Raw genomic sequence first — 17,754 nt, 5'->3', positions numbered from 1 at the left:
TATTTTTGGTCCAATATGGCTCTTTCAACATTTTGGGTTGCCGACCCCTGATATATATATATATGTGTGTGTGCGTGTGTGTAACGAGACATTCTGTAATAACTTGAAGTAAAAAAAAAAGAAGATTAAAACCAATTACAAAAAAAAAAAATTGAACTAGAAGCTTACCTTTTTGTGATCTGCCTCAGTGGCCTTGTGGTTAAAGTGTCTGCCCTGACATGGGTAGGTCATGAGTTCAAACCCCAACCGAGTCATACCAAAGACCACAAAAATGGGACCCATTACCTGCCTGCTTGGTACTCAGCATCAACGGTTGAAATGGGGGTTAAATCACCAAAATGTTTACCGAGCGCGGCCACCGCTGCTGCCCAATGCTCCCCTCCCAGGGGTTGAACATGGGGATGGGTCAAATGTAGACGATAATTTCACCACACCTAGTGTGTGTGTGACTATCAGTGGTACTTTAACTTTGTCTTTTATGATTGCATAGTATGTATATATTATTAATGTTGTAAATACAAATCTTTATATATCAAGAAAGGGTGGTCCTAAAGATGTAGGCATTTTTTCATGTCTCAAGAAGGTAATAAATACAAGAGTTTGTGTGTAAGTGTGTGTGTGTGTGCGCGCGTGCGTGTGTGCGTGTGTTAGTGTGTGTGTTTGTGTCCTGCCTGTTGTAGATGTTGTGCAGCCAGTCCAGCAGGGAGTAAATGTCGGTGATCTCCAGCTGTTGGTCAGTAATGGATTGCAGTCGCTTAGCAACCGCCTTGTGGTAGCTATGCATGTACACCTGAGGAGTCATAGGTCATTAGCACTTAGTCTATAGATTGACACACCTGTGTTCCTACTTCCTGTCCCACCTGTAGGGCGCGGTACTCATCGGGGTAAATGGACACCACGTTCCTCTTGGCGGCCCCCAGGTCCTCCACCACGCGGACTCGAATGCGGTCCAGGTACCCCGCCAGCTCTCCAGCTGTGAACTCAGCTTTCTGGGGCAGGGAACTGTCGGCGGCATCCTCGACCGCCTCCTTCCAGCGCTGCTTCAGCTGCCGCGGTCTGGGCCCCGCCGCTGCCGCCTCGCTGCAGGCCCGGTCCCGATCAGTCTGCTCTTCCTGCTGCAGCACCTGCGCTCAAACACGCTTTAAAACCTGGATGCCGTGAGGAGGGATGGCGAGGGGGTAGAGGGTCCTCACCTGAACCACCAGGCCCAGGTTGGGCCCGGCTGTGGGCGACCGCAGCGATTCCCTCACCACGGCCCACAGCTCCTTCTGCAACTCCTCGTACAGCAGTTCCACGTCCTTCGCCTTCCTGCGGCCGCCATCTTTGACGCTCGGGCTGCACACGTCCTCCGGCTGCGTGCCGCCGTCCGACCCATTACATTCCTGCTCCAGCTCCAGGATGTGAGTGTCGGCCAAGACGAGGTCCCGCTTCTTGACCAGCTGCAGGATCTCTAGAACTGAAGGACACAAAGATATTTGTGAAATGACTATTTAAATATTTTGTGTTTTTGAATGTTCACAGCAGGTTATCACAAAAAGTATCTAGTTTATTTCTTGAATATTACATGTCCTTTTTATGTTTCTTCTATTGCACATTTTTTTTAATTTAAATTCGAATTTGCAGTAAAAACATTTTTTATAAATTTACTTTAATTGTTCCATATTTATTTTTTCTTCTTGTATTCCACAAAAAATATGTATATTCAAATGATAAATTTAGAAACAAAAATTATCTCCTTTAATTAACAGTATAAAAACCTTATTATAAATTGTATATATTTTCCTTGACTTATTACCCTTCTTTTTATTTTAAAGACTAAACAAAATTATCTATTATTTTAACATTTCTTTATTGGATTTTTGACATATACACTGTAGAAATACAATTAAACACATGTCAAATGTTCTTTTTCTCCCCTAAATATGTAACCCACAAAAATTATACATAAAATAATAAAAAATGTATTTAAAAAAAACATGCATCAGTCAAATATTGACATCAAACCACATACAAGTGCACTCCTGAATGTCTCCAACACGTGCAGCAATACCCAAAAGCAGGCAAAAGCTCATCAATTATCTACCTTTCAATTACTGTTCAATTGAAAAATGATCTGATATAATTAATATAAAAAATATATATTTTTATTTTTTTAAATCCACGATTCAAAATTTTAACACAAATTTAGAAAAAACTCTACTGGTATTAATAAACAGCATAAACAAAACTTTTCTTCTTTCACAAATGTCTGCGTATCCACTAATGTTCCCTGGCGTTCCCCAGAGGACATGTACAAATTTATTTTATTTAAAGACAAACACAATGGACTTTACATGAAAGGTATAAAACTTTAATTATTATAAAAATATATATTTGTTTTTTAAGCCCCAAAAAATGTATTTAATATTCAAAGACAATTTTAGAGACAAAATAATCAAATGTAATTTACATCGATGGATGGAATATAAAACAAAATGTTAAAAAAAAACAAAAAACATCACATTTGAACACTTTCAGACACATTTCGAAAAAGCCTTTCAACTATATCTTTTACCATTAAACAACATAAACAACATTTTTTTTTGTATTTATTTCACAACCATATGCATATCCACTAATGTTCCCTTGGTGCCCCCCAGAGTAGATGTAGCACTTTTTCTTCTTCAAAGCCACAAACATTGTATTTAACATTCAAAGACAAATTTAGAAATTAATAATCAAATTTAGTTAATAAAACAAACCTTAACTTTCATAATATAGTTTTTCCTTAACTATTTTAATATAATTTTCCTCTTTAAAGACCCACAAACAAATATTTAATAATCAAAGAAAACTTTAGGGACAAAATAATCTAATTTAATCAACAGTATAAAACCTTAATTATTATATAATATATTTATTCTTCTTTTAAAGCCCTGCGATGAAGTGATGACTTGTCCAGGGTGTACACCGCCTTCCGCTCGATTGTAGCTGAGATAGGCACCAGCGCCCCCCCGCGACTCCAAAAGGGAATAAGTGGTAGAAAATGGATGGATGAATAATTCATTTTCTTTTAAGCCACAAAAATTGTATTCAACATTCAAAGAAAAATTTAGAGATGAATAATCAAATATAATTAATAGTACAAACCTTAATTATTATAATATATTTTTTCCTCTTTAAAGCTACAAACATTGTAGTTAGTTTTCAAAGACAAATTTAGAGACACAATAATCACATTTGTATCACATTTTAACAATTATAGACACATTTTGCAAAAGCCTTTCAAGCATATATATTTACATTAAACAGCATAAACAACTTGTTTATTTTTTTATTTATTTTACAAGCTTCAGCATCTCCACTAAAGTAACTTGGCGCCCCCCAGAGGGGGTGTACCACATACATTATTCTGAGAGGGTCTACATCAGGCCTGAGCAATTATTTTGACTAGGGGGTCAAATTTAGAGGAAAAAATGTGTCTAAGGGCCGGTATAGCTGATGTTTAGGAACATTAATCCAAAACCTCACCACAATGTCTAATTGAATGCTAAAAACGCTATGACAGACAGCCTTAAAAAACAGAATGGAATTTAAAATTGTTTTACTGAATGAGACACCCAGAATGTAAATGAAAATAAAGAATGTGGGATTTACAATATTAACTATGAAGGATAAAACACTGAATATTGACAACATACAAACGTCACACCCCCTCTCGATCGACATATTTTACAATCAAGCAAAACGCAGAACAAAAATCCAACAAACACCGCAAAATATGAACGCAAAGGGTAAAAAACAAACCCACCTACAATCTGATACAAATAATATATCACTAAGCTTTAGAACTTTGTTGTGAAAATCTCCTTCCGCGTCTGTCCCTGACACCCGCATTTTCAGGCTAACTCTGTAAAAACACTCTGTGGAAACGCTCCCCACCCACACTGCTTGGTGCCTGGTCTGAGTTGTTGTGACTTAGATCACACTAGTAACTAGTATATTATGCAAAAGCGCAGATTCCAACCGTGGAGTGGGGCGTGGCCTGCAGCGAAACGGGGTGTGCCGCCAGGACCGGCCTCGAAGACAGCAACAGTTGCATAGATGGCCCAGGTGGGCCATGTCATCTAATCACCTGTCGCCCAGTATAAGCAGCAGCTGGGAGGAGAGAGGTGGTTGGAGCTTGCGAGAGAGCGAGAGCATGCTGGACACAGACAAAAGGACAGTGGCTGGAAAGCAAGCGGCTGTACTATTAGAAATAAAACTTTATTGTAACCCTGATCCAGGCTCTCATGGCGATGCTTGGGGGTCTGGAGGACCCAGGAGAGGGCAACCTCCACACCAACCATTGAAATACTTTGTACAGTTCTAGACTTATGGTCATTTGAAAACATCACTGCACATCATAATGGCAGCTACAGTTTCCATCTTAAAGATATGAAAAAATAACTTGGGAATGTCTGGCGGGCCAAATTAAAAAGCTTAACGGGCCACAAGCGGTGCCCGGGCCTCAATTTGCCCAGGTCTGGTCTACATAGTGGTCGAAGCAACGTAGTCACATCCAAGGTCGATTTACCCGAAATGCGTGTGTGTGTGTGTGTGTGTGAGGATGTGCAGATGTTTGCCAGCCTCAGCGTCGACAGAGGAAGACAGGATGGCGCACACACACACACACACACACACACACACACGCGCGCGCGGACACAGAGAGGAAGAGCATCTCTAAAAGGGAACAATGTGAGCACGACATGGCAGGCTTGAACTTCCCCACATATGCAGATGTTTAAATGTGGAATGCGGCGGTCGGCATTATCAAACCCACTTTCTATTCTCGTAAAGGGTCAAAGGTTGGCCTTACGGGGCCTTGAGAGTACTGTGAGGTATTTAAGTCGGCGTCACTTTATATACGCTGGGAGACATCTCGGCTGCTGGCACAGGAAGTCAACAAGGATGCTTGATTGTGTTTATTTCCATCACGGTGATGCCGAGCGTGTCAGTCAGTCGCTAACAGGGCGGGGCAACGGTAAGGCGATACAGCGACGCATCCGAGCCAGACGTCGATGTCGAGAAACACTGCTGATATTATTCAACTTCAGGAAATCTCTTCCAGCTGACTGGATGAAGCCCCGCCCAGCTCCACCGTTTTCTTCATACCAACACGCCAACGCCATCTTTAAGTCGCTCTGTCATTGTGGAGCTGACCAAAGCCGAGTCAGCAGTTCCTTTGACCGCCACGAGAGGCGCTTACCCGCAGAGTGCGTGCACCAATTTGAATAATCATGCTGTCATTTTAGAGCTTTCTCAAAAAGATAAACACGTGTTCTGTAAAAATGTGCCAATGGGCTCGGTGCTAAAGTAGGGGTCTCCGATACAACCTTTTCACTTTTGATACGATGCCAATACCGGAGCCTTGAGTATTGGCCGATATCGATATTGATGCGACACAATATCAGCAGGAATCGTACATACTCGTATTATTTTTTAGTGTGGAATGTTATAAAAGGTTCAATCCAATGAAATGAATCAGACATAACAATGGTAGGTGCAAAAATACTAACCTGGTTGAGGTTGACCGATGCAGACACGTTTGTTACTGGATACTTTCTGACACGCTTCTGCCGCAAAGACTTTGTATGTGTAAGTAATATGTTTGTATTGTTTATATCGACAAGATAGACCGCTACATTGGTCAATGAAGGACACATTATACGCATGTCTTGCTTGTGTGCTATTGTGCGCTGAGCTGTTGGGTAGCTGCTAGTGTAAATGACTTGACTAAAATAGAAGAAAAGAGCAACCTTCTGAGTTTAACATTTATATGTTAACTGGCTGTCCAGCTTTTGCGCAGAGCCGCTTGCGTCAGAGTTTACAGTGGACATTTTATGTGCAAGTTGATATCATCCGATACTTGTTCCTTCCACTGATATCACGCATACATACCACATCAATATCGGATCGGGACACCCTTGATTTTAGGTGTGAAACACAAACAACCTAAATGTAAATAACGTTCCCAAAAAAAATAACCAGGTGGGCCAAGCATTAGCATATTGCTACTGTACTTCAGGCTTGCGGTGGCAATTTTGTTTTTTTCTTTTCAAAGGATAAAAACAACCCAAATTAGCGCTGTCAAGAAATCAAGTAAGCAGAGTTAATTGCCCACTTTCTAAAGTGTTGTATCGCCACGTCAACCCTCAGGGGGAGGTAACGAGTCCGTGTAGCGTTAAGAGAATGCTAACGCTAGCTACTGACAAAGTAAATGGTAAATGGGTTATACTTGTATAGCGCTTTTATAACGTCAAAGTACTCAAAGCGCTTTGACACTATCTCCACATTCACCCATTCACACACACACATTCACACACTGATGGCATGAGCTGCCATTCAAAGCCCCAAACACGACCCATCAGGAGCAAGGGTGAAGTGTCTTGCTCAAGGATACAATAAACGTGACTAGAAGGTGGGGATCAAACCAGGAATCCTCAGGTTGCTGGCACTCTCCAAACCACGCCACGCCGTCCCCAAAATATATTATAAAGTAGCTGATTTTCACTCGTAGAAATCAAACTTGACTTCAATATTTGCCTATGCTTATTTTCTGGGGGTTACTTGATGGAAGGGTAGAGGGCATTTGACATGTTTGTTGTATCACTGTTAATCGAATATGTCGAAAAAACTCAAACAAATGTTTGAAAAAAAATAAGAAAAAAGAACTTGACATTTAGTAGTCTTTTGCTTGCACATTAGCGCTGTACAGGCGATATGCTGCCCCCTGCTGCTGCAAGGTAAGGCCTGGAGCACTAGTCTGTCTCAAATAGTGGGACGGGCCCAAAGAATCACAGCCCTAAAAAGCAAAGTTAATAGAATTATTATTTTTTTGTAAATTGATCTATATTTCTTTGTTTTCTTGAATGTTACTAAAGATACAATGTTATACAGAGGTGTACTTATAACAATTTTATGGACAAATTATACTATTTATAGTCATGGCGGAAGGTGGGGGATGAGACAGCGCAAATTATTGTCTTCTTCCAAGGACGGAGGTCAACAACCCGCGGCTCTAAAGGCTCCCTGGACCTCTTTCAGATATGTGTGAAAATGGAAAAAGATTAAGAAAAACATTTTTTTTTGTTTTAATATATTTTTTGTAGGAGAACAAACTGAAATCCCACTGTTTATGTTATACCTGCTTCACTGGTGAGAGTATGTGGGAGGCACCGTTTTGTCCTGAACTCACCATAATTTATTTACATGTGCAACTTTCTCCAAAACTGCCACAGAAAGATGTGTTTCATGCCGCTCCTTCTTTGTCCCATTTTGTCCACCAAACGTTTTATGCTGTGTGTGAATGTGTGATCTTATTAATGTGCTGGAGTGCTTATCAAGTATATTTGGTCACTGCATGACTGCAAGCGAATCAATGCTAACATGATATTTAGGCTAGCGGTATGTACATATTGCATCATTATGTCACATTTGTAGGTATGTTTGAGCTCATTTAATTTCCTTTACTTATGTGCTCTGTGTATTTAATTTATATTTCCATGTCTCATGACACATTATCTGTATATAATAATGGCTGCATTTCTCATGGTTGTTTGTGTGCCATGTTGTTCCAGACCACAGCAAACGTTACCCAGCTTGCAAAGATTGAAATAAATCCATTAGAAGAAGACATCATGTCATTTTCTTAAACTTGGACACACAGATCTATACCTTTGGCCATTCTGAGCCAGTAATTTCCAGAAGTTATCTCATCCTGTGAGAAGCCTCCATTTTACTAATGATTTTCAATGTTGCAAAAATGTGTAGAATAAAAACTCAATCAATCAATCAATGTTTATTTATATAGCCCCAAATCACAAATGTCTCAAAGGACTGCACAAATCATTACGACTACAACATCCTCGGAAGAACCCACAAAATAAAATACAACATTGGAAGATTTGCGTCAGCCTTTGATAGTAGGCTAATATAGCTAATATAGACACCTACATCATGTGTTGCCTTCATTATAACACTTTTATAAGGCTTTTCATTTTTTGAAACTCCAGGCAGATTTTTTTTTGTATTTTTGTTCCAATATGGCTCTTTCAACATTTTGGGTTGTCGACCCCTGTCCTAGGAGGTCGTAACGGAATATAACTGAGAAGCAGTGGTGTACAATAAGGAAAAAAAAACATGGAATAAGAAGCTGAAGGTTGTGTCAAGGATGAAGTCAACCTGAGGAATGTCGCCGCGGGAAACAAAAGTGCTGAGTCAGAGCCGGCTCATGTTCGCCCTCAAAGATGACCCTTCACACTTTTATATATGAATGTATATAGAAGGACTGTGTGTGAGAGAGAGAACTGTAGCAGTGTTGTTTGCAATGTAAGGTGAACTCGTCACATTCTTCTCTACCAAGACCACTTTTCTTCCACTACTAACCCTAAACGTTCACGACAGTACTTAAGTAGATCCAAGGTGCCCACAGTGAAGCCTGCGACCCCTACTAAAATGTCAACATTTAACAAGAAAACTAAAAAATGGGGTAAAAAAAAAGGGAAAAAGGTGGAAAATAATGAGGAAAAATTTAAATGATTACTACCGTATTTTGCGGACTATAAATCGCAATTTTTTTCATAATTTGGCCGGGGGTGCGATTTATACTCCGGAGCGATATATGTGTGAAATTATTATCAATCAATCAATCAATGTTTACTTATATAGCCCTAAATCACTAGTGTCTCAAAGGGCTGCACAAACCACCACGACATCCTCGGTAGGCCCACATAAGGGCAAGGAAAACTCACACCCAGTGGGACATTGGTGACAATAATGACCCAGTGGGACGTCGGTGACAATGATGACTATGAGAACCTTAGAGAGGAGGAAAGCAATGGATGTCGAGCGGATCTAACAGGATACTGTGAAAGTTCAATCCACAATGGATACAACACAGTCGCGAGAGTCCAGTCCAAAGAGGATCCAAGACACAGCAGCGAGAGTCCCGTTCACAGCGGAGCCAGCAGGAAACCATCCCAAGCGTAGGCGGACCAGCAGCGCAGAGATGTCCCCAGCCGATACACAGGCGAGCAGTACATGGCCACCGGATCGGACCGGACCCCCTCCACACGGGAGAGTGGGACATAGAAGAAAAAGAAAAGAAACGGCAGATCAACTGGTCTAAAAAGGGAGTCTATTTAAAGGCTAGAGTATACAAATGAGTTTTAAGGTGAGACTTAAATGCTTCTACTGAGGTGGCATCGCGAACTGTTACCGGGAGGGTATTCCAGAGTACTGGAGCCCGAACGGAAAATGCTCTATAGCCCGCAGACTTTTTTTGGGCTTTGGGAATCACTAATAAGCCGGAGTCCTTTGAACGCAGATTTCTTGCCGGGACATATGGTACAATACAATCGGCAAGATAAGATGGAGCTAGACCGTGTAGTATTTTATACGTAAGTAGTAAAACCTTAAAGTCACATCTTAAGTGCACAGGAAGCCAGTGCAGGTGAGCCAGTACAGGCGTAATGTGATCAAACTTTCTTGTTCTTGTCAAAAGTCTAGCAGCCGCATTTTGTACCAACTGTAATCTTTTAATGCTAGACATGGGGAGACCCGAAAATAATACGTTACAGTAGTCGAGGCGAGACGTAACAAACGCATGGATAATGATCTCAGCGTCTTTAGTGGACAGAATGGAGCGAATTTTAGCGATGTTACGGAGATGAAAGAAGGCCGTTTTAGTAACGCTTTTAATATGTGCCTCAAAGGAGAGAGTTGGGTCGAAGATAATACCCAGATTCTTTACCATGTCGCCTTGTTTAATTGTTTGGTTGTCAAATGTTAGAGTTGTATTATTAAATAGAGTTCGGTGTCTAGCAGGACCGATAATCAGCATTTCCGTTTTTTTGGCGTTGAGTTGCAAAAAGTTAGCGGACATCCATTGTTTAATTTCATTAAGACACGCCTCCAGCTGACTACAATCCGGCGTGTTGGTCAGCTTTAGGGGCATTACCGTAAAATATCAAATAATATTATTTAGCTAATTTACGGAAGAGACGAAGAAAATGTCAGCAATCGTCACACATACGTCATCGATCGTCACATACACGTCAACCAATAAGAATTTGGCGAGGGAGGATCATGGCAGAAGTGCATTGTGGGTCATGGAATGCTAACTGCTGTTTGCTATATGCTACTGCCGTAGCTATTAAAATGGATGATTTCATCGTTGGCGGTAACTTATAAAAACTGAGAAGGGGTGAACAAAAATTGGACCGAAAAGGAAATCATGTACTGCAGATTACAAGGTGGACGTAGTGAAATATGCGGCACAAAACGACAAGAGGATGCGGCGCATTCCTTTGGAGTTGATAGAGTTGTTTAGAAGTGACATCGAGGAAGAAGATTTCATCGGATTTATCGATTAGGAGTGACAGATTTTTTGGTAAACGTATAGCATGTTCTATATGTTATAGTTATTTGAATGACTCTTACCATAATATGATACGTTCTCAGTCGGTTATCTATGCGTCATATAACGTACACTTACTCAGCCTGTTGTTCACTATTCTTTATTTATTTTAAATTGCCTTTCAAATGTCTATTCTTGGTGTTGGATTTTATCAAATAAATTTCCCCCCAAAATGCGACTTAAACTCCAGTGCGACGTACATATGTTTTTTCCCTTCTTTATTATGCATTTTCGGCCGGTGTGACGTATACTCCGGAGCGACTTATAATCCGAAAAATGTGGTATATGTATTTTTAGCTACTAGGGCTGTGACTCTGTGGGCACCACATGATTTGATTCGATTCTTGGGGGTAACGATTCGATTGAGAATCAATTCTCAATTCGAAAGTAATAATTTTTAAAACCATTGGGTGCCAGTTAGACTTAGAAATTGTTCCACACAGTAGCTCAGTTATAAAGGATGGAAAGGGTAAGGATGGAAAGGATAATGCACAAAAGGGCACAAAAAGTGGAGAAAACAAAAAGGTATAAAGTAGACGAAAAATGTACCATAGTAGCAACTTAAAATATAACAAAAATATATTTACAAATTATGTATACAGTATATAATATATACTGATATATTACATTATTATATTATATTTGCATATAATAGATACAATATATAACAAATTCCAATTAGCATGTACAAACCCTGTTTCCATATGAGTTGGGAAATTGTGTTAGATGTAAATATAAATGGAATTTAATGATTTGCAAATCATTTTCAACCCATATTCAGTTGAATATGCTACAGAGACAACATATTTGATGTTTAAACTGATAAAACTTTTTTTTTTTTTGCAAATAATAATAAACTTTAGAATTTGATGCCAGCAACACGTGACAAAGAAGTTGGGAAAGGTGGTACTAGCATTTACTTAATTTAAGAATATTTTTCAACATATTGAGCAAAAAGGTCTCTTTTGTTTTCAGAAAAGTGCACTTCTTATTAGTGAGAATATACTTTTTTAAGGTATTTTTGGGTTCATTGAGGTCAGCTAATTTTATTAGTTTTGGAAAGTCTTGACAAGCCACATTTTCTTGTTCTATTGGCAGATAATTTTGCTTAGTTCAAATAAAATACCCCTAATTTTTGTATTTTTTTTTTCTTGTTTTTGAACACTAACTTTTTGCAGGGCTCCAAAGTTCCTTCTCATCTTGGGAGAACAATCCGCGCAAAAACATGCGACTCAAGCGTACCAAACTTAAGAAATTATTGTGGCTACTAGACATCTCCAACGAACAAGAACAAAAGACAGCATAAGTCAATTCCAGGGGGTAAATAATAAATATATTAGTGTATATCATATCTACCATTGGTCTCTGTTTGACTCCTTTCACTTGATCAAACCTTTTCTAACATTCCACACTACAAAATGCTAAGAATATGTAGGGTCCCTGCTAAATCGGCCAATACTCAAGGCTCTGATATCAGTATCGTAAGTGAAAAAGTTGTATCGGGACAACCCTACAGTATTTAAAGCTAAAGAAAAAAAACACAATGAAAGAGAGACAACATTGTTGTCAGCAAGATGTCATTAATTCCTCTTGAGCAGATTGTAAACGACTTGAAAATAACCTTGGGCTGTTTCACAAATGTGCAGAGAGCGTCAGAGTGCAGGAAGTCACTGAGTCACAGTAAAACTTTTATGGCAGCGCTGACCTCCGTCAAGGCGATGAATAATGTGCTAATGATTGACCGTTCCTGTCGGGCCGAGTGAGGGGCCTCTTCTCAACACGCCGTCGCCCAGCACCTGTTACACAACGCAGATGCGGCGAATCTGCGGAAACGGAGCAGGTGACATCACCATTGCAACCTTAAACTCAGAGCTTCTCCAGCATTTCGTTTTTCCAAAACATGCTTACAATCATGTGGGCCGTTCCAACCAATCATTGTCACTTGCTTGTTAAAACTCTCAAATAAACTTTCTTTTCCTTCAAAATCTGATAATACACGTAATAATTCAACTAAACAAAATGTGCAACGCAACTTCATTATATTTTTTCTAGGGCTGGCCAACGATTAAAAATTTTAATCAAAGTTAATCGCACTATTTCTCCGATTAATCGCGATTAACTGCATAGTATACGCAAAGCCCAATAATGAATTCAAAAGTAGTGTGTAGTGCACCTTTATCGGAATATTCTCTCACATGAACAAAAGCGCCAAAACATTTGTTGTGCAAACACAATTTAAATCAGTCCTTGTTAAACAGTAGCAGTTAAATAGCATATTTTATGAAAATCAACTCAAAAAATGTAAATACAAACATTTACGCTTATTGCCACTGCCAGGGTATTTAAGTTATCCTGTTTGTTATGGAAAATAAATATAATTTATATACAAATCTCTGAGCCACAATCATAACATCTGAACAGGCAATTTCTGAGGTAACAGCAGAAACATTTTTTTTAACAGGTATGTTTGAAAAACCTATATTATACAGGTGCTGGTCGTATTATTAGAATATCATGAAAAAGTTGATTTATTTCATTAATTCCATTTAGAAAGTCAAACTTGTAGAATGTATACATTCATTCCAAACAGACTGATACATTTCAAGTGTTTTTTGCCAAAAAGGAGATGATTATAGCTGACAACCAATGAAAACCCTAAATTCAACATTTCAGAAAATTAGAATCTGGTGAAAAGGTCAGATATTGAAGACACCTGGTGCCACACTCTAATTAGCTAACTAACTCAAAACACCTGGAAAAGCCTTTAAATGGTCTCTCGTTTTGATTCTGTATGACACACAATCATGGGAAGACTGCTGACTTGACAACTGTCCAAAAGATGACCATCGATACTTTAAAGAAGGAGGGCAAGACACAAAAGGTCATTGCCAAAGAGATTGGATGTTCCCAGAGCTCTGTGTCCAAGCACATTAATAGAGAGGCGAAGGGAAGACAAAGATGTGGTAGAAAAAAGTGTACAAGCAAGAGGGATAACCGCGCCCTGGGGAGGATTGTCAAACAAAACCGATTCAAAAATGTGGGGGAGATCCACAAAGAGTGGACTGCAGCTGGAGTCAGTGCTTCAAGAACCACCACGCACCGACGTATGCAAGATATGGGCTTCAGCTGTCGCATTGCTTGTGTAAAGCCACTCTTCAATAAGAGACAACGTCAAAAGCGTCTCGCCTGGGCTCCAGACAAAAAAGGACTGGACTGCTGCTGAGTGGTCCAAAGTTATGTTTTCAGATGAAAGTAAATTTCGTATCTCCTTTGGAAATCAAGGTCCCAGAGTCTGGAGGAAGACAGGAGAGGCACAGAATCCACGTTGCCTGAAGTCCAGTGTCAAATTTCCACAATCGGTAATGGTCTGGGGTGCCATGTCATCTGCTGGTGTTGGTCCACTGTGTTTCCTGAGGTCTAGGGTCAATGCAGCAGTCTACCAGGAAGTTTTAGAACACTTTATGCTGCCTGCCGCGGACCAATTTTATGGAGGTGAAGATTTCATTTTCCAACATGACTTGGCACCTGCACACAGTGCCAAATCTACCAGTGTCTGGTTTAAGGACCATGGTATCCCTGTTCTTGATTGGCCTGCAAACTCACCTGACCTTCACCCCATAGAAAACCTATGGGGTATTGTGAAGCGGAAGTTGTGAGATGCCAGACCCAACAATGCTGAAGAGCTGAAGGCCACTATTAAAGCAACCTGGGCTCTCATAACACCTGAGGAGTGCAACAGACTGGTGGACTTCATGCCACGCCGTATTGCTGCAGCAATTCAGGCAAAAGGAGCAGCAACTAAGTATTGATTGCCGTACATGCTGAAACTTTCCATGTTCATACTTTTCAGTTGGCCCACATTTCTAAAAAATATTTTTTGGTACTAGTCGTAACTAATATTCTAATTTTCTGAGATAATGAATTTGGGATTTTCAGTAATTGTCAGTACTAATCATCAAAATGTAAAGAAATAAACATTTCAAATATATTACTATGTGTGTAATGAATTGATATAATATGTAAGTTTCACGTTCTGAAAATAATTACCGAAATAAATCAACTTTTTCATGATATTCTAATAATATGAACAGCACCTGTAGGTAGTGGGCTGTTTTAGGGAATTTTTGATCAAATTATCCGTAGTAGCAATATTAATAATGTTGTGTTTATTCTGCGTAGTGCACTTAAAATAATTATGACCATATCTAGGAATTGATATGATGGGAATTTTCCGATTGTTTGCTTGGTGCTTTGATAAACTGAACGCATATACATGGTACTATATTGTGATGTTATGAGCCAGGGGAAAAAAGAACTACCCTACCCAGCATGCAACAGGAGTGACGAGCATGCGCGGTAGCCCGGTATAGGTTGTGTGTCGCCATGACGGCATCTTGTATGTTGTGATATGGACGCTCTGAAAGCAAACGTTAAGAACTCAGCCAACACTCCTCGTTTGCATTATTCATAAATAGACAGACAACACATATAGTCCGCTGCTTCACAGGCCGCTGGATGTAGCCGGCAAAGTATTCCCATGCTAGCTAGCCGGTCTAGCAAGCACGCGTCATTCAGTCCAAAACGGCCCGATCTATCCACATCCAGAATTGTCTGGCGGTCGTATGTGATCCCGGAGTGACCACGCTGTAAGCCAGCCATGAAATTTGCAGAATTGTCCGGTATTTTTGCCAAATGTTCCATCTTTACCAAGAGCCCCTCGACCCCGAAGCCCATCCGGGCGACGCCATCTTTTTAAGAAAAGGCGTTAACAAAATAAAAGCATGTAAACAACATACGCAAATGTGCGATAAAATAATTGTCGGCGTTAATAAATTGATGAGTTAACTCGTAATTAACGCACTAATTTGCCCACCCTTAATTTTTTCACATGATGAATTATTAGAGTAACATGACTGAAAGTAACAAAGCTGAGTTTTTAACATAGAATTAGCATATAGCCAATTAATGCTAAAAGCAGTTGACACCAAGGGCTTGATCTACTAAGATCCAAATATCTCAATTTAAAAACCCCTCTATTTAATAACTTTTCGATGTACAAACGTTTCAATGGCGCCAAATACGCACATCTCTGTGCACGATCGCTTCACTCAGTTTGTGTTTCGCTGTCAGCCATTTTGTGCTTGCTCGTATCCAAGAGATGAGGAAGCGGGCTTCTTACCACAGCAAGTTTTCAACTGTGATGAGAACGGATATTCCTGAAAAAAGATGCCAACGCTAAGATTTATTTCACAGCGGAGGAGAAGGCTACCTCTTGTTCAGTGGCCCCTCTTCCGAGAGCACACACACAGACCCTCCCCTAAACCTGTCCCCTGTTCTCCTTTTGACAGCTCCTCCTTTGCCGATACTAATGTACCATAAGTGGATTTTACTTTTTAAATGATTATTATTGTAGCAATATGGTTGTTAAAATTAAGGATTTTTGTGATTTCTGATTATTTGTGAGGGCATCAAAGGGACTTTTGTGTATGTGCGCATTTTGGCAGAGTGGAGCATACAGCACAGTTTAGCTTGTCATTGTTGATGTTTTGGCTTGTTAATGAAAAGATAGGTCATTCATCACCTCCTTGTTATGTTTATTTAATATACAGTAAGGTATAGCACTTTTTATTGTGGGGAGGCTGGTGAATGCACAAGTGGGGAAATGTCACTAAGATATGGACTTTTGTTGTAGCTGGAACCAATTATTCATATTTACATTGTTTCTTACGGAGAAATTCTCTTCGATATGCATACTTTTCGATTTACAAACCTTGTTCAAGAACCAATTAAGCTGGTAAATCGAGGTTCCACTGTACCAGCAATAAACAGCATGTGCAGACAGTAAAATTGTGTGTAGTATTACTGGGCGTGTTGCGTGTGATCTACTAAGACCCCCTTGTTTAAATGAGTTTGTTGGGTGTACTGTGCAGCTTTGAACGCGGGGACACTCGATCATTCATGCTGTCATGCCTATATCTGTGGCGTTTTCCTGTGTTTCCAAACATGCAGGAGACATGTACCACTTTTTGGGGAATTTCAGAACCAGGCTTGTGATGCATCTACAAGGGAAAGCAATTTTTACATTGTATATAGCAAGACGTTTTGACATAAGATATATGTTAATCATATACAGTATATACACTGTACCAAAAAATCAACGTCATTTAGAGAAAAAGCACTGCCAGACACCAAAACGAATCAATTGAATTAATGTTAATCAGCCCATTAAGTCATGCAGCAGCTATAAAATTATAAAATTATATTGCGGATTAGACAGTATTTCTAATATTTTTTATTTATGGCAGTCCATATGTTGACAAACACACGTAGAATTGAGCTAAAGCCCAATCGCCTCCTTTTTCCCCAGCTGTGTGTAACTGTGTCAATTTGCACGTGCCTGTCAGGCGTGCTAAATAAAGAAGTAAAAAAGCGTTTGGAGTTATGTTCTTGATAAATCACACAGCGTGTGCAAAATAATTGTGTTTGTATTTTCTTTACCCAGTATTGTGGGCGTTCTGATGATCAGCTCATATTCCGCATATTCATGAAGACATACACGCTAAATGGATCGCACTTCTTTTTCTGCTCTCTAAGGAGACGCAATTCCCTACGAACAAGTTTAGTAAATCAACTTTGTGAGTTTGTACAATAAGCGCATTGAACAAAAAATGTGTTTAAAAAAAAGTAAATAAGAAGGTCCTGAGTAGTCCTGAGTTCAATCCCGGGCTCGGGATCTTTCTGTGTGGAGTTTGCATGTTCTCCTCGTGACTGCATGGGTTCCCTCCGGGTACTCCGGCTTCCTCCCACCTCCAAAAACATGCACATGGAGATAGGTTGATTGGCAGCACTAAATTGGCCCTAGTGTGTGAATGTGAGTGTGAATGTTGTCTGTCTATCTGTGTTGGCCCTGCGATGAGGTGGCAACTTGTCCGACATCTACCCCACCTTCCACCCGAATGCAGCTGAGATAGGCTCCAGCACCCCCCGCGACCCCAAAAGGGACAAGCAGTAGAAAATGGATGGATGGATGGAGGGATGGAATTACGGTAGCGGGACTCTGCTGAGATTTTAAACCGCCAGTCATAATTTACTTTTGGCCGGCAGAGGATATGGATAAGGCAACTTCCTGTGGACCATGTGACTGATAAATGTGTTAGGGTAAAATGACTCAGTGAAAACTAATTTAAATGGGAATTTTAACCAAATAGTTGTTGCTTGTTAAAATGAGGAGTAATACAAATATGTAGAAAGTACAACATTTCTGAATGATTTAATTCACTTAATTTCATGCTTTTTCCAGTAGTTTTTATACATCT

General features: G+C 39.9%; 1 protein-coding gene across 2 annotated transcripts in view; it reads right to left on the bottom strand.

Annotated features, from left to right (window-relative positions):
• The window catches only part of LOC133537461 (tumor necrosis factor alpha-induced protein 2-like), a 69,127-nt gene that overhangs the window by 13,573 nt on the left and 37,800 nt on the right, over positions 1-17,754 (bottom strand). For both annotated transcript variants that reach the window (XM_061878484.1, XM_061878483.1), the window contains exons 4-6: positions 1,194-1,456; positions 861-1,124; positions 672-790 (exon numbers count right to left, since the gene is read on the bottom strand). In XM_061878484.1, coding sequence (XP_061734468.1) covers positions 672-790; positions 861-1,124; positions 1,194-1,456 — 646 coding nt within the window. The remainder of the gene's footprint in view (positions 1-671; positions 791-860; positions 1,125-1,193; positions 1,457-17,754) is intronic.

This window comes from Nerophis ophidion, linkage group LG18 (genome assembly GCF_033978795.1).
Source record: "Nerophis ophidion isolate RoL-2023_Sa linkage group LG18, RoL_Noph_v1.0, whole genome shotgun sequence".
Lineage (NCBI taxonomy): Eukaryota > Metazoa > Chordata > Actinopteri > Syngnathiformes > Syngnathidae > Nerophis > Nerophis ophidion.
The sequence above is the reverse complement of the archived record's forward strand: the minus strand, read 5'-3'. Positions and strand labels throughout refer to the sequence as shown.